The 21174-nt window shown below is 42.9% G+C and overlaps 8 protein-coding genes across 8 annotated transcripts; 4 read left to right on the plus strand and 4 right to left on the minus strand.

Annotated features, from left to right (window-relative positions):
- Window positions 1-283: 283 nt before the first annotated feature.
- EAF01_006401 (uncharacterized protein) lies at window positions 284-1323 on the plus strand (the record flags this gene model as incomplete). The annotated part of the gene is made up of 2 exons (XM_038914655.1): window positions 284-353; window positions 419-1323. 2 exons carry the CDS (start codon window positions 284-286, stop codon window positions 1321-1323), a joined length of 975 nt encoding a protein of 324 aa, XP_038769610.1.
- On the minus strand, window positions 1182-2347 carry EAF01_006402 (uncharacterized protein; the record flags this gene model as incomplete). Its single annotated transcript, XM_038914656.1, has 5 exons — window positions 1182-1429; window positions 1493-1775; window positions 1833-1912; window positions 1963-1976; window positions 2062-2347. The coding sequence occupies 5 exons, from the start codon at window positions 2345-2347 to the stop codon at window positions 1286-1288; spliced, it is 807 nt and encodes a 268-aa protein (XP_038769611.1). The 3' UTR covers window positions 1182-1285.
- Window positions 2348-2945: 598 nt separating this feature from the next.
- On the plus strand, window positions 2946-4657 carry EAF01_006403 (uncharacterized protein; the record flags this gene model as incomplete). Its single annotated transcript, XM_038914657.1, has 3 exons — window positions 2946-3151; window positions 3203-3463; window positions 3517-4657. 3 exons carry the CDS (start codon window positions 2946-2948, stop codon window positions 4655-4657), a joined length of 1608 nt encoding a protein of 535 aa, XP_038769612.1.
- Window positions 4658-5147: 490 nt separating this feature from the next.
- Window positions 5148-7553, minus strand: EAF01_006404 (uncharacterized protein; the record flags this gene model as incomplete). The annotated part of the gene is made up of 2 exons (XM_038914658.1): window positions 5148-5477; window positions 5532-7553. The coding sequence occupies 2 exons, from the start codon at window positions 7551-7553 to the stop codon at window positions 5148-5150; spliced, it is 2352 nt and encodes a 783-aa protein (XP_038769613.1).
- A 633-nt stretch (window positions 7554-8186) lies between these two features.
- On the minus strand, window positions 8187-9178 carry EAF01_006405 (uncharacterized protein; the record flags this gene model as incomplete). The annotated part of the gene is made up of 4 exons (XM_038914659.1): window positions 8187-8587; window positions 8763-8861; window positions 8915-9072; window positions 9135-9178. 4 exons carry the CDS (start codon window positions 9176-9178, stop codon window positions 8187-8189), a joined length of 702 nt encoding a protein of 233 aa, XP_038769614.1.
- Window positions 9179-10533: 1355 nt separating this feature from the next.
- EAF01_006406 (uncharacterized protein) lies at window positions 10534-14798 on the minus strand (the record flags this gene model as incomplete). The annotated part of the gene is made up of 2 exons (XM_038914660.1): window positions 10534-10584; window positions 10647-14798. 2 exons carry the CDS (start codon window positions 14796-14798, stop codon window positions 10534-10536), a joined length of 4203 nt encoding a protein of 1400 aa, XP_038769615.1.
- Window positions 14799-15585: 787 nt separating this feature from the next.
- On the plus strand, window positions 15586-18021 carry EAF01_006407 (uncharacterized protein; the record flags this gene model as incomplete). Its single annotated transcript, XM_038914661.1, has 1 exon — window positions 15586-18021. The coding sequence occupies one exon, from the start codon at window positions 15586-15588 to the stop codon at window positions 18019-18021; it is 2436 nt and encodes an 811-aa protein (XP_038769616.1).
- Window positions 18022-18619: 598 nt separating this feature from the next.
- On the plus strand, window positions 18620-20470 carry EAF01_006408 (uncharacterized protein). The gene is made up of 8 exons (XM_038914662.1): window positions 18620-18937; window positions 19065-19081; window positions 19131-19198; window positions 19305-19372; window positions 19627-19683; window positions 19733-19744; window positions 19794-20209; window positions 20263-20470. Exons 1-8 carry the CDS (start codon window positions 18752-18754, stop codon window positions 20312-20314), a joined length of 876 nt encoding a protein of 291 aa, XP_038769617.1. The 5' UTR covers window positions 18620-18751; the 3' UTR covers window positions 20315-20470.
- The last annotated feature ends 704 nt before the right edge of the window (window positions 20471-21174 follow it).

Raw genomic sequence — 21174 nt, forward strand, 5'->3', positions numbered from 1 at the left:
TTGCCAATGCATATTTGCTCTTGCTCTTTGATGCGCAAGTGAAATTTGATGAGTATCAGCACCTTTGTCGAACACACAGCTGAAGGTTTTCATCTTTTGATATAAACACACGTGATGTACCCAATCAATTGGTGGACTTGCTTGCTGACTGAATGTATTTTCGTAGCGGACAATCAGCAACAAACCGCTTTTTGATTACATAATTCAATCCACCAGGAGCTTTGTGTCCTACTGTAATTATAATCTTTAAGCCTGACCATAATAAATTCAACGCTCTCCAATCATGGCAGAAGAAGCTCCCACCCCAACATCTCTCATTCGAGATTTTAAATTCGATCGTTTGCTAAACCAAGGTATCTTTTAATATCACAATCTACCTCCGTCAAATCCACCACATCTAACTAGTCTTCCCACAAAGATCAAGCAGGACGACGTTCTGTTCTCTGCGGTCAGATCAATTCCAAGCCATGTCTCTTGATTCTCGAGCGCGCTCCGTTTCCTACCTCCTCAGATTATCTATCTTCCCTCCCAGCCACTGTCCAATCCCTTGAGAATCTCGGCGCAAATGATGTTTACTTTTGGTACTTGGCCAATGTTGGTCCTTCGCAAACGACTGAACCTACCGATCTGAAGATAAATCTTATCTACCCATGTACAGAACAGCACATTAAGAAATATAGCAAGCAAGGACTTCGTATGATCACCGAAACGCCCCAAATTTACAGCGAGAAGATACGCCCATATATGCAAGCGAAAAGAGATGGAGGGAGATTAAACTGGGTATACAATATAATAGATGGAAAGACTGAGGTAGAAGATGTCATTTATAGAACCCCGCAAGGTCGAGATGGAGACGAAGGCTTTTTATTATTGCCAGATCTGAATTGGGATCGAAAGACGATGGAAGGACTTCATTTGTTAGGACTAGTGGAGAGGAGAGATATATGGAGTTTGAGGGACTTGAGGAAGAAACATGTACAATGGCTGAGACATATGAGACAAAAGTTTGTGGAGGCTACGGTAAACTCATACAAAGGATTGGAAGAGGATCAGTTGAAATTGTATGTTCATTATCAACCGACCTATTACCACTTTCATGTGCATATCGTACATGTCGCATTGGAGGCGGGCGCAACACAAGCAACCGGAAAGGCGATCGGATTGGAGAGTATAATCGAGCAGTTGGAAAACATGGAGGGCAACGAAGAAACAGGGATGGATAAAGTGTCTTTGAACTACACCGTTGGAGAAGCGAGTGAGTTATGGACGGATATATTCGAACCTATCAAGACTGGTGGTACAGCTTCTCTACGGCAAGAATAAGATCGTTCACTTCCGACCCTCCTGGGCAATCCGTCCACTTTCTGCCATCACGTACGCAAAATATCTCTTCGTTGAGTCTGACAGTGCAGGATTTTACGACACCAGCCTACAGTTGTTGGTTAGCATGGAAGCTTCTAAGGATGAACAGGCATTTTGTCTTCACACATACCTCAGTACTCCTTCTCACACTATCCCTTAACATCCCCATTCCATACCCCCCGTCGTCTTGCACAGTACACGCATTGAGTTTTTCGAAATCCATTCCATGCTCCAATGCGCAATCCTCCACTAGACTTCTATCTGGTATGTCCTTATAGTCTCTGGTTAAACACATCGTAAACCCAAGGTAGATTTTGGGGTCGGGATATAGCGTCGCAGAACATAATTCGAGAATATTGCCCATGCATTCTTGCGGGCCATGTTTACAGGCAACTCCATCATTGTCTGTAGGTCTGTGAAAGAACGGCCGTTAGATTCTTCAGGTGATTCTTAGGAGGGCCAGTACTTACGCGCCAATAAATGAAAGCGTGAAGTTTACTTTATCATATACTCTCTGCATAGCTGGCAATACCATCATTTTTAAACAGTCCTACAAGTAAATTAATTATGTCCCACAAATCTTATAGCAGCTCGACTAACCTGCGCATCGGGACCTGTATTAAGGAGTCAGTAACTGACTGCCAAAGAAATGCTCTAAAGCAATGCGAGGGAAATGAATTGTGAACCTCTTAAACTTACATTTAGACATGATATGCGCTTCCAACGGGATAGGTTTATGATCAGATACAGATACAACATCCTTTGCATGGTTCGCGCCGACAGGTTGCGGTTGCATGCCGCAACCCATGAATAATTGATGGATATTTGCAGTCCATAAGAGATATAACAGAGCAACCGTTAGAGCTCCAAAAGCTAGAGGTCTAGCTCTTCGTGCAGGTGGTCCGGTCAACATTCTTTCTGTTTTCTCGTTACCCATACTATGGTATTCGAAATTAGTATTGATCGTGGGTAGGGAGTCCTTCATGTTGATGGATCCATAAAGTACTGATAAGATAATGAAGTTTGAAGGTTAATAAGGGAGCGTCCGTTAGAGCATCATCCAGCTGAAGATTCGGTAGATCTGCGGCTAAATACAGAGTAATCATATCTGATCGGCTGATCTAAGCGGGTACTCATGAAAGGAGCTAGTATCCAATTGGTACATGCCTTGAATCTTCTCCTTTCTGCTTCATGTGCTCACCTATATTTTTGTACTGATATTCATACAGGCTTTCTTTTCAGATCTCATCTCTTTGCGTAGATGGATTCATTTGTGATATAATCCACCTATCATAACATTTTGAACCACTAACATTACAAAAAGTATTAGATCATTCACTGTACCTTACACGTGAATGAGGCTGTATATCTCATTCACTCTCCCTCCATATGCACTAGCGAGATAAAGCATACAATTCAACCCCATCTATCTGAACTTTTCCTTACAAACTGATTATGATCTGATAAATATCTTGAAGTCAGAAAATCACACAACATACAAACACGTTTCTCAAAACAAGCATTCTCACCCCTCAATCATCCATCTCACTCAGCTACAGTCAGCCAGCTCGCTTATCGAAATCATGACTTTAACTCCAACTGCTCTTGACCAGGTCCTTACACCTCTTGAAGTGGATATTAATAAGATTCATGCGTTAGCCAAGAGTCTTTGTGAGACGTTCAAGACGTTGGCGAAGGAATCTACAAATCAGTTTTTACCAACACCTATTTCTGAAGAGGTGTTGAGACCGGATCATGAGGGAAAGGGGAGATATCTAGCGATTGATATGTGAGTTCCTTTGCACAGACTGTAACATGATTTGCATCTGACCTACGATAGCGGAGGATCAAATCTGAGAGTGGGATTCATTGAGTTGCTTGGTCCTTCTAGTCAAGATGGTTTGGCATTGCCAGGCAAAATTAATAGGCTACTCGAGAAGTCATGGCAAATTGGTGAAGACTACAAGTACAACAATGCAGATGAACTATTCGTGTGGGTTGGAAAATGTATTGCGAAAGTTGTTCAGGATGGAGTTAACGAATGGGGCTTACAACTACCTTCTGAGTTGCCCATGGGTGTTACAATGAGTTTTCCAATGATGTTTGATGCCATATTTATCATTGTCAAGGAAACGCCCACTAACAAATGAATAGTCAAAATAAATTATCAGACGCAATTTTGATGTCTATGGGCAAGGGATTTGCGATGACTTCAAATCTCAACCTTGGCGAGCAGCTTCTCAAAGGCTACAAAATATCAACTACAACCTTGCCTCATCTTCCTCGCATCAAAATAACTGCCATAGTAAACGATGCCGTTGCAAGCCTAGTATCCTTCCACCGACAGCAACGTACACCGTATCAGAAGGTGGCTATGGGTCTAATTGTCGGCACCGGCTGCAATGCCACTATTCCCCTCTCCATCTCCAAACTTCATGTCACCAAATACCCATCTCACACCCTAAACACTATCGAGAGCAAACAGAAAGATACCAAAATCATAATCAACACCGAATGGTCCATTAATGGCACAGCTCCTCCTCTCCACACCCTAAATTTTATCACAAAATGGGACAAGATCCTCGACGCCAACAGCGAAACCCCAGGTTTCATGCCTTTCGAATACATGACCGGCGGCAAGTACCTCGGCGAACTAGGCCGTCTCATCATCCTCGACTACTTCACAACTCATCTCCAGCTACCATCCGAAACCCTACCTACAGTTCTCCGCAAGCGAAATGCTCTCGATGCAAGTATCCTAGCCAAAGTAGGAAGAGAAGATCAATTATGCAAACCACTCGATCTCGCTATGCCGTTCCCCGTAGATTACATGAGCGGGAAACCCAGGACCTGGACCCCGGAACTAGCAAATGTCGTTGTAAGCGTCGCAAAGAAAATCGAAAAGCGCGCAGCAGGTATGGTAGCCGCTGCCATCATCGGACTCCTCGCCGCAGCCGACGAACTTCCTTTCCCAGCACTTTCCAACGACACTCCAAAAACGAAAAATCCCGAGCAAACCAATCCCATCCACGCCTCGGAAACAATCACAGAACTGCTCGTAGGCTACACCGGCTCCTGTATCTCCCACTTCCAAGACTATCTCCCAGATTGCCAGATGTATCTCGATGATATCATGCGTCAGGAATTTGGTCCCGATAAAGGCGGAAAGAAAATCGTGCTCGAAGCGTGTACGTATGGAAGTATTATCGGAGCGGGTATCTTGGCCGGAACGGTGGAGTGGATGGAAGAAAGTCAACTTTTAGTCGAGGAATCGGCGGCTGAGTTGGCGGCTTGAGGTACGCACGCGTCGTAGGATTTTAGGGATCCAAGTAAGGATCTGAAGTTGGGATGAAGCTGCTGGCGGCATTTGCGTTGACCGATTGGATCGACTGGATCTGATTTTGATTTTGTTTGGGAATTAGAGTAGCGAGCATCAGTATGGGTGGGCATTTACATTTGCATTGGTACTGAGATAGAAAAGAGGTCCACAGATACGAGGACTAAACATGAGATATGAGATGAACGACCAGCATTTTATGATAGACGGACAGACGGATACATCAAATAGATAGACGACACCTTAAGCAATTCAAATCACTTACTTACTGAGACTTTTGCACAGATATGAAAGAACCAATCTCAAATGGGGATATCATAAATTGCATTTCTACCCGGCTTCAGACTCCGCTAAGCCTGAAAATAAATTATTCATGTCCACGCCATTTCCTTCATGGGAGAACATGTTTCCTCCATATATTACAAATTTCCCAATCCCGTTCTCATCGTCAATGGAAACCATTTACCCCATCCGTCAAATTCGTCAACTCCTCTTTTCTTTCTCTATATAATTCTTGAGCTTCTCTCTCACGCTTGGAAACAAAGCCCACTCTCTCCCTCAAATCTTCCAATCTCCTCGAGATGGCTACTTCTTCTGAGATCTGCAATGTCTTGAATGCATCTAAGGAATAAGTAGCTTTAGATAAAGCATCAGCTGCTTCGCCAATTTTTTGACGTAAAGTTTTGGCTCTTTGTTGGTAACCGCCTAAATGGAGGGCGAGTTTCTTTTCGGATTTGTTGCCCTTCTCAGCAGCAGCGACGATGGATTCTTGAACATTCTGGGTGATTGTTAGTGATTGAAGTGAAAAAATTGGTAGGAATTCAGGGCTTACGTCAAACGCATCTAGAAGCATCTGATGCTCATCAATCTCATCGTCAGAATCGTATCCACTTAATCCAGGTAATAATGATGATTTATGGGCTTCGTCCCATGCCGCTCTGAAAGCATCTGAACCTTGCTCTACCAAGTCCTTAGGAACTTCCATCAACAACTGTAATCGTGCTTGCGAAAGATCATCATCCTCAAACACTTCAATGGCCTTGGATGTGCCCCTGACTTTGGCTCCAGGTGTGGGGTACCTGAGAGCATCATTTGCAATCAATAAAGCTGCTTCTCTTTCAATAGAACCTTCAATTGTATCTTCGATGTTCTCCACAGTTTTCATTAATGCGTTGATATCGATGACTGATGGCCGAGGTAGCCCTCTTTGTAAAACTTGCGTTCGTCTTTTGAATTCTAATTGTTCTCGAGCTTCTCGAATTTGTCGATTCCTTCTGTCCCTGAGCTCTGCGTCTTCCTCGGATAATTCTTGAACACCAAAATTTTCTTGCTGCTCTTCCGGTAGTTCTAACTCCCACTCGGTATCTTTTGGCTTTGGTAAAGATGCAAGACCAGCTTTCAATGAATTTTTAAGGGTCATATCCCTTATTTTTAGATCTTGAGGGGTTCTCCCAACCAACTCCATCTCACCGTCTGCATTCAATGCAAAACTATCTCGAGGAGTTCGCATTGGTGTGGCACCTACACCATTTCTTGCGGGAGTTGCACCGATTCCGTTTGCACGAAAGGGGGTTGTCATAGGATTAGGTGTTTCCATTTGATGTCTCCGGGGAGTAACGCCATCGAACCCGGTGCTACCAGACCCTTCGTGCAATGGTGTATTTTCTCCACCCAGAAGTGATGATTGTGTCTCGGTTAGAGCTCTGATATTTCGTATTTCGTTAGCAATATGGTCCTCCTGTGCCGGAGCTCGCGGTGTTCGAATTGGTGCTCCACTGTTGATGGTCGAATATGTATTCACAAGCCCTCTTGTTGCATCGTTCTCGCTCGACCTTGCCATTATGTTCGCCCTCTCCCCTATCATACCCATCTTTACAATTTCCTCGAGTTCCCCCTCACCAACCTGGGGTGCTGGTAAGACCAACGCCCGTCTCTTACTACTCTGTTCTGCTTCTCGAATCTTTTGCATCTGCCCAGCTTTCATGGCCGCTTGGTAGGATGCTGATGGAGCATTTTTGTCATTCTTTTGTCGTTTTGGATCCTGATTGTCATCTTGGTCTCCTTTGCGCTTAATCGCAAGTTGCTGTTTTCGTGGATCGAAAGCTGCTCTTTGCTTCTCGTTTTGTAAAGACTCATCGCCAGTATCGTAAAATCCAGGAGCGGGGGCTTTTTCGAAAGGAATGTCGGCATTATAGTCCATCATCCCCTTCTTTCGATTGACCACTTTGATATTAATGCCAGCATTTTTAAGCTCTCTGCGCTTCTGCAAAACGGCCAACCTCCTCGTCTCTTCCAATTGACGTTCGCGAGCCTTCCTCTTAGCTTTCTTACCCTGTGTATTTGCTAGACGGGCGCGAGCTTCACTCAACATTTCTTTTTCATCCTCATCTAAATCGACGGTATCTGGCCTCGCAGGTTTCGATTCTGGATCTGGATCGACTTCCCCAGGTCGCAACCTGCGTACATCATCCGCAGATGGTGCTTTGTTTTCTCCGCCATCAGGTCCACCAAGCCCGAACTCTCCAGCCTCTTTCTGTTCCGCTTCATCGAGTAATTTCTGATACCTTTCGAGGCATTGGGTCGCTGTTCGTCCGACAATAGGAGCAATAGTTCGCCATTGTGTTGGCATCAACTTCGCCAAGTGTAACAATTTTTCATCCTCTTCCTTGCTCCATTCTATTTTTCGAATACCCGGATCTAACCATTCGCTCCATCTTGCTTTACATTGCTTCGGTGTTTTTCTTGCTAGAAGTGAGGAAACTCGAGCCCATTGATTCAATCCATATTTCGAAACACTTGCTTTTAGAATTTCATCTTCGATATTAGTCCAAACTCCACCTTTGACGACTGGCATTTTTGCGTATGAAGCTATTGATTTTGTCTTGCCTGGTCTCTGCTTTATGTTGATGCGCCTGGAAGCTTGAGTCGCGAGAAATAATTCTTGGGACCTTTCCAATCACTAGCGCGAGATATCTACGGCTCTCACGTGATTGATCTTCGACGTCAGTCCTTTAGCCTCATCGACTCAAATGGTGCGCGTTTTACAAGTGACTTACGAATGAAAAGTATAATTCTGATCAATGCCCTCATCTTTTATGAGCAAGGAGATGATATTTATTTTCCACAGGAAGTCATGCATTTTCACTCGATACGGTGAATCTCAAGAGCTAACGCCGATGATGACTACTAGGAAATCAGCCATTGAATTCCAGCTTAGGAACTTCCCCAGAAAAGTTCAGACAGAAGCGTTTCACATTTCACATTTCACATTCCAGTAAGCACAAGTATCATGTCATAATGCATTGCCAAGTCAAAAAGGCTGAAGCTTGTATTGTAAAAGGAGCGTAAGTTTAATTCCATTGCAAATCTCATGATCAATCTTTCCTTGTCCGTTTGTCTGCAAAACGAGTGTAGCAAAGAGCTGAAGTTCAAGCACGACACAATTTTTTTTAATGAAAAATCCACCTATTCCAAATCTCCCCAAATCCTATGCCGGCGTTGGAGAGCAAACGAAAGTCGTAGTGGTAGTTGGCACATCTGCCTTTACGGTTGTCGTAAAGTTCACAGCAGGGCCAACACCTCCGATAGGCTGTACACTCAAAGCGCCACAGCCTGCACAATCTACGCTGCTAGTAGCTGTGACCGTAGATGGAAAGATAGTTCTTGTAGGCCCATGGGTAAATTGTTTCAATTGGCTTAGTGTAGACGTGCATGGAATGATTGGACCTCCCTGTCTCTTGGTTGGGGGCAATTGAGGACCGCCTGGATTGTAGGATAGCGGTATTGCACCTTCAGTGACAGTCACCGTTGTCAAATCTGTTGCACAACCTGTTGGGCATTCCGCACATGCGCCTGGAGCCGTTACTGTTGGAGTTGCCACACAACATTCTGTAAGGATCATCAGCATTGCCTATCAATAAAGGATGGGATGGTAATGCGGAAGGAATAGGTGTGGCTTTAGGGGAAAGCAAAGAATCGTATAGAAAGGAATACAAAAGTGTAGCCTGGGACTAGGTAACACAATCGAGGAATGAGAAATATTTATTGAACCAGTTGAGCTTACTGTCACTGGGCGGAACTGTAATTGTGGTTGTTGATAAAAGAATACACAATGGCACGGGACCACATGTAGCAGGGTTGAAGGTCTTTGTTCCTGAGCAAGCTATTTTAATATTGGTTAGCTGATGTTACTTAAAGGGAAGAAGAATGGCGTACGGAAAGAGTTCTGAATGGTGGTAATCGAGCGAGTATAGCAAGAATGTGGAACGGTCTTGACCGTCGAGATAGTACTAATGTACGTGGTAGTTATCAAGCTTGGAGCACATGTTTCGGAACGATGGCGAAGGACTTCAGGGATACAGTAGACGTTTTGTCTGAAATCAATGTGAGTATTTGTGTATGTCAGAGTGCGTGAAAGAGCTCAAAGAGTACTTACACTGCAGTAAACAAAAGGATACTGATAGTGTAAAGATGATACATGATAAAAGCCTTGTTTGGGAATGTCTATTGCGTAGAAGATATCTGAGAGTTATTGTCTTGATCGATTTGAAAAATCCATATTGTGGAGGAGACAAGCCGTATATATATCATCAGCCATCTGTTGACCCTCGTTCCTTCCACGAATCATCCCTCGCTATGTCGCGGAATGGATCATCACATTCATAAACTCAACGGGGAAACTAATTTATGCATAAGGTTGAGCAATTTATAATGATATAAAGTATAATAATAATCAAATTAATTATATCCCCTAAGATAAAGTAAGGATTTTGAAGAGATTTTAAAGAAATTTTGAATCAAAATCTTAAGTTGAATTAAATTAAAGGAAGTAAAATTTTATTCAATTATCTTTAATATGAAAAGCATTAATAATAATAATCTCATTAATTTCATTCATTATATTATTATCAATCACAATCTCGTTCTTTAAATTGAATTCTAGATTGCTTTTCAGATTATTTAATATATATTATATAAAGTCGTTCTCCTTCTTTACTATAAGGAAAATAAACTTTTCTAATTGAATAAATGAATAGTTTCTATTCTTATTAATCAAGTCTCTTTTAAAGTCTTACATATAATAATCTTTTTAAACACTTACTTAAAAATGAATTAAATTGAACTCACTTTTACTCATTTACTAAATTTTACAGGTTGATGGAAATGCCTCATAAGCATATAAATGCACATGCTATAATCTTGACGTAATAATTCATATCGCTCAAAAACCATTATATTATAAGATTATATAAACATCCTCCAAATTATATAATTCGCCCAGCCCTACTTACGCACCAGGCTTGTCTTACCGAGCTAGATCGTCAGCTGAAAAGGCTTGTACAATTGTCATGAGAGATTAACATTGCTTACGCGAATCAATTCTCGTATTCAATTGTGTGGTGTAACACCAAGCTCACCCTCTCAGGGCGTCATCACGATTTTTATTCAGTTTGATGTACTCATGAAATAACTAGATGGAAGCTCGAACCTGGATTTGGAGGCTCAACCTGTCAAGCGTAAATTGTAACTTTTATCAGAGGAATACGTTCTTCATATTTATGGATAATATATTTTCTGATTTTGTCTGTTCTATATAATTCCTTCATATGAAGGAAGAACCTTTAGCTTACATGTTAATCATACATTGTCAGTCATTTCATTAGTATTCAACGCCTTGTAATGTGAACGCCCTCGCTATGCTAAAATAAAAGGATTTGCCGAGGAATCTAATCCAAAATGTGTATCCTGCTCTTCAAAGCCCACCTTACCGGAATGCAGCCGACACCCGAAATCACATCCCAGACGAAGCAAATCCATGATAATCGTTACCTCAATTAAGAGAAGAAGTATTGACTTTGCTTAAGACGTGTCACATCGAAAGCTCCCTGTATTGAAATTAGTCGTCAGCCAGACTGAGCCAGTTTTTTAGTCTAGAATGTGTGCTTACCTTCTTAGGAATAGGGGCAAACTTCAATGGAAGCCAAACCAATTGGGATTTTTGACTTGGTCGAGATTTCGGCTTCATCGAGCTCTCAAATCTATCTTTAGGTGCGGTTTCTAATTCTGCCTCTTCTGAAATTTCTTCCGCTGCCTCCAATTCAATGTTCGGATTATCTTCTAAAGCTTCCTCTAAAGCTTCGTCTGTAGCACCGGTATCCCAGCTGGATACAGTATCGTGCTCTTTAGCTGACCTTGAGCTGACCATGTTTCCCAAACCCAAGGTTTTAACGTCTGATTCCGGATCTAACTCGACCTCACCTGTCATACCTTCGTATATACTAGCTGCTGTAATCATGCGCTTCCCTTCTTCTACTTCCTCTGGGTTAGATGAGCTTAGAAGGCGCAGCCTCTTTACTTCCCTCAATAAATCGCTGTTTCTCTCCTTCTCAATTAACTTGAGGGATTTGCGATATTGAGAAATCTTCTTGAATGCTAGAGTTCCGGGCTTGACCTTCACAAGTTGCATATAATCCTTGTACCGAGTAGCCATTTCTGCTGCCAAGCGTCCAATAACATCGTCACTATGAATCTCGATAAAAGCATCTCTCAAAAATGTGTTCATCGTATCGACATCAGCGGCGTGTGTCCAAAATGAATCGTGAACAGCCGCAAACGCTAATTTTGCTTCATTACATTTCACTGCCGAGAGAAGCATATGCGTTGCATCTAGAGAGTGGATGAAGTTGGGAGGAAACGCTTGGAGTTGTTTACGACTGCTGACAGGGTCCGATCGATGCGGTTCTGATAAGCTGAGAAGTTGAAGGTTTGTGCGTACTAGCCGTGATTTGTGAGTTCGGTAAGGTTGGACAACTGGCAAGTTCAAAGGTGTCGTCCAAATCACACTGGATTTAAATTGAGAAATGTCATCTAAGGTTGATGCAGCTCGTTTAGAAGGACGACTTCCTTGCTCTGGGGCTTGTGCGACTATCCTCTCAATTTGCTCAGGTGTTAAACTATTTGAGATTCGGGAAGCACAATCTCCAAGCCAGTATTGAATGTCGTGGGCCCCCTTAAACATTGTGGAAAGAGCGGTAAAGATTTTAGTGACTACATAAGAAGCTAGAGTCCCGGGATTAATTTCTTCATTGTCGGGCAAATCTTTATGAGCTGCCACAAGTTGTTTTCGGACCTGTGCTTTGGCTCCAATGAAGGTGACTCCGTAGACATTAGTCATAACGGTTTGCTTGACAACTTTACGAGTTATCTTTCCACTCAAAACTTTGGCTTTGGGGTGGTCGGCAAGCAGATCTTTTGCGATACTCTCCTTCACGAGATCTGCGACTGCAGTATAGACATCCGCCGGGCGATCACCAGGCTCAAGGTTAACTTGCTGGGCTCCCCATACGTCACCTCCTAAGGCTGCGTAATGTTGAAGGCCATTACAGGTACCGTCCTGATGAACGGGTAAATATGAAATAAAACTAGCTGGGTCTCCAGATTCAAGCGCGTTCTTGAATTCCATACATGCTGCTAAGCATTGCCACGGATCTTCCGCCTGCAGCCACCACTTTTTGCCTCCCAGTGGGTTTGTTGCCGAGTCGTAAATTTCGTCTATATTTTTGCTTGCGAACTCTTCTCTCTCTTGCAGACTCGCTTTATCGAACCCGTATACGTTGGCGAGGTGAACCTTAAGCCACCTTAAACCAGAAGTACCAAGTTCCTTCCCGGTCCCAAACATCATAAGCCCTCGACAATGATCTGCTCCCATGTGGTTAAGGTAAGGTGGAATTGGATATGCTCTTCCACGAAAATCCACGTTATGTGGGAAGTAGAAGGTTTTATCGCGTAGAGCTCTAGCGATTTCTAGTTGGAAATTTTGGAAACATCGTTGAGAATGAAAACTTGACTTGGAGTTTTCTACTTTCTTGACCGCAGTGACCCATCTTCGGCGTTCGAGTGGGTCGGAAGAGGTCTCGGGCTCGGGAGGGTAATCGAGTTTTGGCTTATCCGGAGCAAGGTTTGCAATAGCGTCACCGGAATTCCATGCCTCTAGCATAATATCAAAAACTGGCTGGTTGATTCTCCAGGATTGTTCTCCCAGTATATTGAGGCCTTTGAAAACCGTTGATAAATTTCCGCGATCAATAGCAGCATCGGCATAATTCCTTTGATCTACATCTCCATTCTTAACGCGCATGACCCTTCCGGGATGTTTAAGAAAGCCACCAGAACTAAACCCAGTCCATGGCTCAGGCTTTACAAGCATAGGAAGATGTTTTGCAAGAAGGCTATGAACAGGCTCGCGCTTGAGCTGATCAACGATGACTTTATTGGCGTTGATCACACCGAGCTTTCTACCCATTCTGTATTGCTGGGCATGAGAAAAGGCAGGTTGCATTTGAGTGACAGTCTCGTTAGTTTCAGGGTGTATCATTGTAACTGGAACTTGTGCAACCTTCAGTAAAGATTCCAACAAGAAGGATCCAACTTTGGCTTTAATTCCTACAGACCACTCATGCGCACGAATTTGCGAAGAAACAAAAGCATCGGGAGAAAAGCTTGGAGAGTCGTCGTTATCAATCGATTCTTCGCTTGCACCGCGTGCTCTTGCTTTGAGAATTCGGAGCATTCGAACTCTGTCGGCTACGCTGTCGGACCACGAGGGCTTCGCCATGTTTTGCTGTATGGTTTCGAAAATGCTCTCATCTTCTACACTCTTGGCGATTTGCAAGATTGAAAATGATAGTGTAAGTCCTTTGTCAATTCCTGAAGACGACAACGCGTGCATATGAGCGATAATTGTTAACGCTGCGAGCTTCTCAGCCGGGAGGTAGCGTAAGAAGGGCCCGTATTCACATCTGCTTATATCTGCTGCACTTCGTTGTTGCTTCATTTCTGCTTCGTCAATGGCTTTTAGTTCTTCTTTCAGGGCATCTGTCAAAGCTAAATGCCATTTCCACATTCTCGCTCCTAGTGATTTCGATTGTAGTGAGGTATTTAATCCTAATTTTGCCAGATTCACGCTCTCGTCCCTCCAACGATCTATGGCAGCCTGCACAGCATCTTCTTCCAATTGTGCCTGGATAGCCCTCTGCTGTTCCTCGCTCATCTTTGACATATCATATCCTGCAGATGGTAAAGAAGAAAAAATCGACAAGGTTTTTCTCAATGACTTAAGTCCGAGACCCTTTTGGTCGGTTTGGCGAACTTCAGGAACTGATGTGCCTGTTTTTTCGACATACTGTAGAACTCCATCCGAAGGATCCACTGTTCTGGGCGTCTCAGAGACAAAGATATCTTGAAGATCTCCAAGTCCCTCCGCAAGATTGTATGTGGGGCAAATGTGGTTGATGATGTCCAGTTCGTGGGGTAGTAAAACGTTGCATGCTAGAACCTCCAAACCAGCTTCTCCTTGGACCATGTCCATATATCTTGATACCAGTCTATCACGTCGTTGACCTGGAGGTGATTGAAGTGAAGCCTTCAGCATATATGCTACAGTCAGGGCATCTTGTAGAAGATTCTTGTTTCGTACTTCGAGTTCGAACCACTTATGCAGAAACTGTGTCGCTTGCTCTGAGGGTTTCATCGTAATCTCGTGGACTGCAGCTCGCAAGAATTGGTTCTGTAATTGTAGTAGTGTCTCTCTGTCGATTTCTTCCATTTGTGCTAGGCGTTTAAAAATCACACTTGCACGCTCTATCCTTCCAACCTGAAGGCAAGCAATGAGTAGTGCTATGATTTCATCACTGGTACCACCGACCGCATCATTACCTCCACGTCGATGTCTTATGGGAGCTCCCGCGCTATCATCCGGGATTATGATTGGCGTCTGAAGTTTCGGTACACTGAATGGTAATGATGCATAATTTTGCGGCGATGAATTATGTAACCCTTGGAATGGAATCTCTTCGAACGGCTGATTGATAGCCGTTGCTAATGACCGCGATGGAGGCTTTGTAGCATTGTCTCTCGAGTTTCGTCTTATCCGCAAACCAGTCGCATGATGCCCTGAGTCGACATTGATATTCCGGCTTGCCACAGCTTGATTCGAATGGATAGCTGGATATAGAAACGGAAGATATGCTTGTTGTTGACGTTTAATTCTATCAACAATTGGGTTGCCACGGGCTTTTCGCCCTGCAGCTCGTACAAGCATTTTTGATAGATGAAGAGGGTAGACTCGAAAGAGGGGGAATCAGAGTTATATCTAAGAAAAGAATATACAGAAGAAAGAGTGGTATGAAAAAAACTATCTTTAAAAGTCGAAGGTCAAAACTATTGCGCTCATAATCAGTACAATTCACAAATAGTAAATGTACAATGCTTTTGAGATTGAGAAATCAATGTGTGAACGGAGTATGAATAGATCACAATTTGAAGGCAAAATTGAACTTTTTTTCTCTTCTTTTTGGACCTGGTATGTACCGACTGGATAAGCAGAAACTGTTACAGGGGTCATCTTCGATAAGAGCCCAATCAGCGGTGTCCGGAGTTTTGCCGTCCGCAGCCTGATCAGCCTCGTGAGTCTCCAGCCAATTATAAGTATCCGTCAAGTTGTCTGACTGCTCGCCTTGCAGACTGATAAGAGCTCTCTACTCCTTCAGCCTTGCTGATATCACCACGTGATAAATCTTGCACCCAAATGTTCATGCTCGTTCTTTCGACATTGTACGTTTAGGTACTACTGGTAGGTATGTTTTTGATAATTTATCAGAAGTTGAAGGAAATCAAGCCCTCAATCATTGCTTCACTACTTGGTAATATGCCTACCCATTCTACATAAGCATACCTGATACAATCCATACCCACCCACCTACTAGAGAGAATTACGGATGCATGTTCGCTAAAATCTTCCCCAGAAAAAATGTCTAATCTAGGCAATTGAAAACCACAATCCTTCATGCCATAGCTGAATGTTTTACAAACATCACCAATTGTTCAGTATGGTTGTCAGTAAAGCCATAAGAGCTACTGGATGCGCATCATGTCGCCTATCATTGTTAAGGAGTGTTGTATCGCTCCCTATTCGACCTATGCCAGCATCTGGGAAACTACAGGCGAATAAGCTTCCGGGGCAACAAATTCGATTTTTATCTCATTCACGATTGATCGAACAGGATGAAACTTTCAAGCATGAGGAGATTTTAGATGGGGATAAGACAGATAGAGATAAGTTTGAGAAAGAAAATCTCCAAGATCAGGATATTCTGGAAGATCGAGACCTTTTGGACGAGAACCAGGCAATGGGGGAAGAGGTCGAGAATTCGGTTTCGGCTGTGCCATGGTATTTACAAGTTGAAGCACCTCAAAAAACACCTCAAACCCTTTCTGAACGTCAAAGAATTCCAGATCTACCAGAATTGCCACCTCCGATCCTCGAACCTATGCTACAAGAGATCTCAATCGACTTAGGCCTCGACAGTCTTACAATATTAGACCTGCGAAAGCTTGACCCTCCACCTGCACTAGGAGCGAATCTGATCATGCTTATCGGAACTGCACGAAGTGAAAAGCATTTACATGTCTCTGCGGATCGATTATGTCGGTGGTTGAGAAGTACATATAAATTACGACCAAGCGCAGACGGATTGTTGGGAAGAAATGAATTGAAATTGAAGTTGAGACGCAAATCAAGGAGAGCTAAGCTTCTGGGAAGTGTGGGTGATGAGAGTGGCGACGACGGCATAAGAACGGGTTGGGTTTGCGTCGATATTGGTGTGGTTGAGAGCCCAGATGTACACGCAAATGCTACACCCGAAGGCGATGGCTTTGTGGGCTTTGGAAGACGGACCGATGGTGTTAGAATTGTCGTTCAAATGCTTACCGAAGAGAAGAGAGAAGAGATCGATCTAGAAAAGTTATGGGGTGGAATTTTGCGAAGGTCTGGTCAGTCAGAAGTTGAAGTTGAAGAGGTAGTTGAAGACGCAGAGGTTGGAGAACCAATATCTACATCGAATTCTCAAACTTTACAACATACTACAGCATCAATCGCTAAACCTCGAGGTTTTCATGTCCCTCAGACTCGACGATTCCATACTTCGGTAGAAAGAAAATCTGACAATCCAAGGGACCAACACCCACACGGTATCTTATCCTCACCACAACAAGACGCACCAATTGAAAACAAAAGACTAACAGAACTCCAGCAATCAGTACTTTCCGACTTCTCCCTAGGTGAATTCGAAAGGGCGAAGAACAGTGTTTTGGAATGCTGTGCTAACAACGTAGAGTTGGATTGGCAAAGTTTCCTGTTGCACCACTTGCGGATGTATCTTGAGAATGTCTCAGTGGAGCAGGCAATGTTTGATTTGGGCAAAGGCTATACTCCTGGGGATACATCCTTTCTCAAGTGTTTTAAAGATGCTGTGATTGGTGACGCAGAATCCCATCACCCCGCCCCATTCAGGTGGGATTATGTCTTCTGGCTATTCCATTATGGTCGAGATATTGGACACCCCTGGTTTCATACCATGAATTTAATAAACTTGTTCAGAAGATTTGAAAGAAAGAAAAATGACGATAGTGATATATCTGATGAATATTACCACAGAATCATACGTACCATACTTGAACCTGTCCATGGCCCTTCAGACACGAACTCCGCTCCTTCACGCCTTAGTGCCCGGCTCGCACTAAAGGTCATTCAAACAATGTACAGACGTGGTCACAAGATTTTTACAGAAGAAATGTTCGTGACTTTACAAGAAGCCACAGAACGTATTCCGGACCTTGATATCGCAACTGTTCAACCAGAAGCGACCGTCAATGATTCTTTCGGAATACCTACAAAGGCAATGACACCAATTCAACGTCGCATCCATACTCTAATGATGAACCTCGAGTCACCTCCCTTTTCAGATGAATCTAGAATGCGACTGATGCAACTATATGCACGAAATGAACAGTGGGTAGCCTTTTGGGATATTTGGAGATTGCCTCTTCGTCAATCCAAATCACAATCAGCCGACATGTATGCATATGTTTTTCAGAGAGTAGCAGAGACAGGGCACCAGAAACTCTGTATAAAAGCATTACAGACTTGGATTGAGGACTTAGACCGTGAAGAACCCTCTGTGAAACTAGAAGGTGATGTTGCAGAAGCTGTTAAAGCTTGTTTGATGGTTGCGGAGAAGGGTATCGAGCAAGAAGCAATTGCGAACCCTGAGAAAACTGGGCAATGGCATTCTTTATGGCGAAGATGCCACGGGGGAGATGAAGAATGGAAACAAATTGTTGATATTATGGTTGCTGACTATGAGCAAGGCGTTGGCCAGAATGATGGTGTTGAATTGAATGAGAATAATGCTATGGCTACTGATCAAGAATCTAACCAGATCTATGGTGATGAGTTACAAAAGGATTCAATCAGTCACGTCTAAGGAACCCCCATTAGGCCAGAATTTTCTTCCATGGCCTTCCAGCAAGAAATTGGTCAAGGCGACGATGCAGATACCAGCGGATGATACAATATGTATGGAATCAGCAGAGGAGACAATGAAAGAGTAGAGTATTCACGACATGCATGGTAAGGTATTTGAATGAAGTTGATGACAGCTTGGGCATTCAAGCCTCTTCCTAGAAGTAACAGCCAGGCTACTTTGTATATTTGCAATTGCTGCCTCTTAATGAACATGAATATTTTACCACTTTTCTTGCATTTTCTGACTTGACTTTGACAATATCCCCAAAGAATAAAATGCAAAATATTTGCAATCAGTTGATATTATTACTTTCCTTTTTGTGCTTTATCCACGAGGCAAGTAGCAAAAATGAAAGGTCACCGGGAGTCAGAGGAAAGATGGTAAAGCTGGAGCTGTACCGGTGTGGCTGTGAAGCAGGAAAGACCTCACCCCCTGAAGCGAACCGCTCGGATATCAATCATGATTGGTTAATATATTAGTCCCCACGACAACAATTGACACCCGTGGACAAGCCAACCCCATCGAGTAATAAACCGTCACTTCATCACAAGACTCACCGATTCAATGTCTCGCTCGTTTGATAAGAATAAATGCCTACATTCTATAAGTTAATACAAAAAAAAAACTCCTCTCATCCACCCTTTCTCATATACGTTATTTTATTCTCCTTTTTAATCCTATATTCAAAATGAAACTCATTCCCTCCATCTTCTTAGGTCTGAGCCCTCTTCTTCCATCGACATATGCATGGGGAACATTAGGTCATCAAACCGTAGCATACGTAGCTACGAATTTCGTAGCAGATGAAACGAGAGATTATTTTCAAACGCTGCTGAAAAATACAACGGAGAGTTATTTGGCAGGAGTAGCGACGGTAAGGATATTTGGAGAGGGATCTTTTTGATTTGGATGGTTGTTTTTCGTGTAATCTAATCACATGAAGTTTTGCGAAGGAATTTGACTGTTTGTTAAGATCATTTGCTAATATTTTGAGGGGATAGTGGGCTGATAGCTTCAGGTAATCTCTATAAATGCCGATAATTCCTCTTGTACTGATTTGGGTTTAGATATACCAAGGCGGGGAAACATACAGGCGCTTGGCATTTTATTGATGCCCTGGATGATGTACCTAGGTGTTGGTATTCTCATTTCTATTTGGAAAGCTTTGGAGATACAAAAATGGCGATGATGGGAGCTTTTGGAAATGCAAGGAGTCTTGCTGATCTTGAGGTGTTATCTAGCTTGCGGGGTTAAGTTTGCTAGGGATTGTGGGGAGGAAGGGTGTGTGGTTGGAGCCATTATGAATTTTGTGAGTAGAACTTTCTGAAGTTTCCAATGGTACTTGATAGGTGTTGATGGCCTCATTTCATGTATTTCCATAATTACACGTCAAGAAAACGGGCCTCTCGTGACAATCATCGTACAATGCAAGTACTTGACTTTTGTTAGGTATGAGGAAGCTGTGAAGATGTGCAAAGACATAAAGATCAACAGCAGCAAAGATATATAATCATATTTGGACTCAAGAAACTGAGATGAAAGTCAAGCTAATCGAAACCTTAGACGAACCAATTGCTCGACCCAGATGCTGTGAGGTATGACAAATATGTTGCTGCAAAGGTATGAAAGATCAATCTGTCTCTAAGCATTACTAATATTAATACAATAGTTTATCGTCCACGTAAGTTTTCACCCCCGAGTTCTTTTGGGTTAACTCAACAAGTATTCAGTTTGTCGGAGACATTCACCAGCCTCTTCATGCCGAGAATATTGATGTGGGAGGAAATGCTATCGCTGTAAATTGGACTAGCAAAGCTACCAATCTTCATCACGTTTGGGATTCGGCCATCCCCGAAAAACTTGTTGGGGGCTATTCAATGAGTGATGCTCAAGACTGGGCAAACGTGCTAACATCCGCGATTAAATCCGGTGTATACCAAGACCAAGCACAATCATGGCTTGAGGGTATGGATATAAGTGATCCATTGACAACGGCCCTGGGCTGGGCTAGAGACTCAAATGCTTTCATATGTACAACAGTCATGCCAGATGGAGCAGATGCGTTACAGGGGAAGGAGTTGAGTGGTGAGTATTATGAAACGTCTGTGCCAGTTATTCAACTGCAAGTTGCAAGGGCGGGCTATAGGTTAGTCATCTCACTTACTTATTTTGAGAACATAACTCTAATTATACTGAAAGGTTGGCGGCTTGGTTAGACATGATTGTTAGTGGTACCAAGACAGAGTTGTAGTAGTATCGCTTATGTTTTGTCCTTTCAGAACATTATGGGAACCTTCAGAGGGACTAGAATGTAATATTGTTAATGAGATTGGAATCAATCGCTGTGAGATGCTAAAGCAAATAGTGAAAGATACTGAAAAAAGGGGGCTAGATATACACAGAACATTGAGTCTTCTGCCCTACAAGATCAATTCACCAACGTCTTAACAGAATGGATTATTGACATCGTAGCCACATGCTAAGTCTTAACCAAATGACCTGAAAGGATCCTAAATCTTGAATTCATCATGCATTCAAGTTGACGATGGAAGTCAATGAATGGAATTGTACGAGAGGCTAAGGAATCTCCCAGATCCATTCAGGCTCGAGTCTAAATTAGTACGTTTACCTCAGAGGTGTCTCACGAGGGCAGAGAAGATGCTTAAGAACCAAAACAGATATTATTGTTTGAGTGAAATAATGAACAACCGGTATCTAAGCGAAGGAAATCAGACGAGAAAGAAACCAATACGATACACACTCAAGTGAATTTCGCTTAATCACTTATGCTCAGGGTGACCATTCACAGATTTTTTCCTAACAGGAACCCATTGCCTTGTCTTATCTTTTACAGGAAGTTATATAGAATTACGGCTTATAATCTGCGGATCGAATTTCTTGGGAACAAGATTGGCGTTTCCAGTAAATGACTTTATCCTTATTCACTTCTGGATCTCACGACCAACTACCTCTACGAACCCACAGAACGTCTCTTTACTTCTTCAGTTCAACAACTCACAGTATCTCAAGATCATCTTTCGAGCGCACCGTATATTTTCGTTTATAACAATACCTCTCGGTACTCATCATCAGACTTTCAGATCTCTCATA

This window comes from Botrytis porri (genome assembly GCF_014898465.1).
Source record: "Botrytis porri strain MUCL 3234 chromosome Unknown BPOR_008, whole genome shotgun sequence".
NCBI classification, from domain to species: Eukaryota; Fungi; Ascomycota; class Leotiomycetes; order Helotiales; family Sclerotiniaceae; genus Botrytis; species Botrytis porri.

Coding starts and splice junctions, on each gene's coding strand:
- EAF01_006408 (XM_038914662.1), top strand. CDS start 18,752: ATGAAACTCATTCCCTCCATCTTCTTAGGTCTGAGCCCTCTTCTTCCA. Junction 19,199..19,304: donor CCTGGATGATGTACCTAGGT/GTTGGTATTCTC, acceptor GGTGTTATCTAG/CTTGCGGGGTTAAGTTTGCT. Junction 20,210..20,262: donor GTTGCAAGGGCGGGCTATAG/GTTAGTCATCTC, acceptor TTATACTGAAAG/GTTGGCGGCTTGGTTAGACA.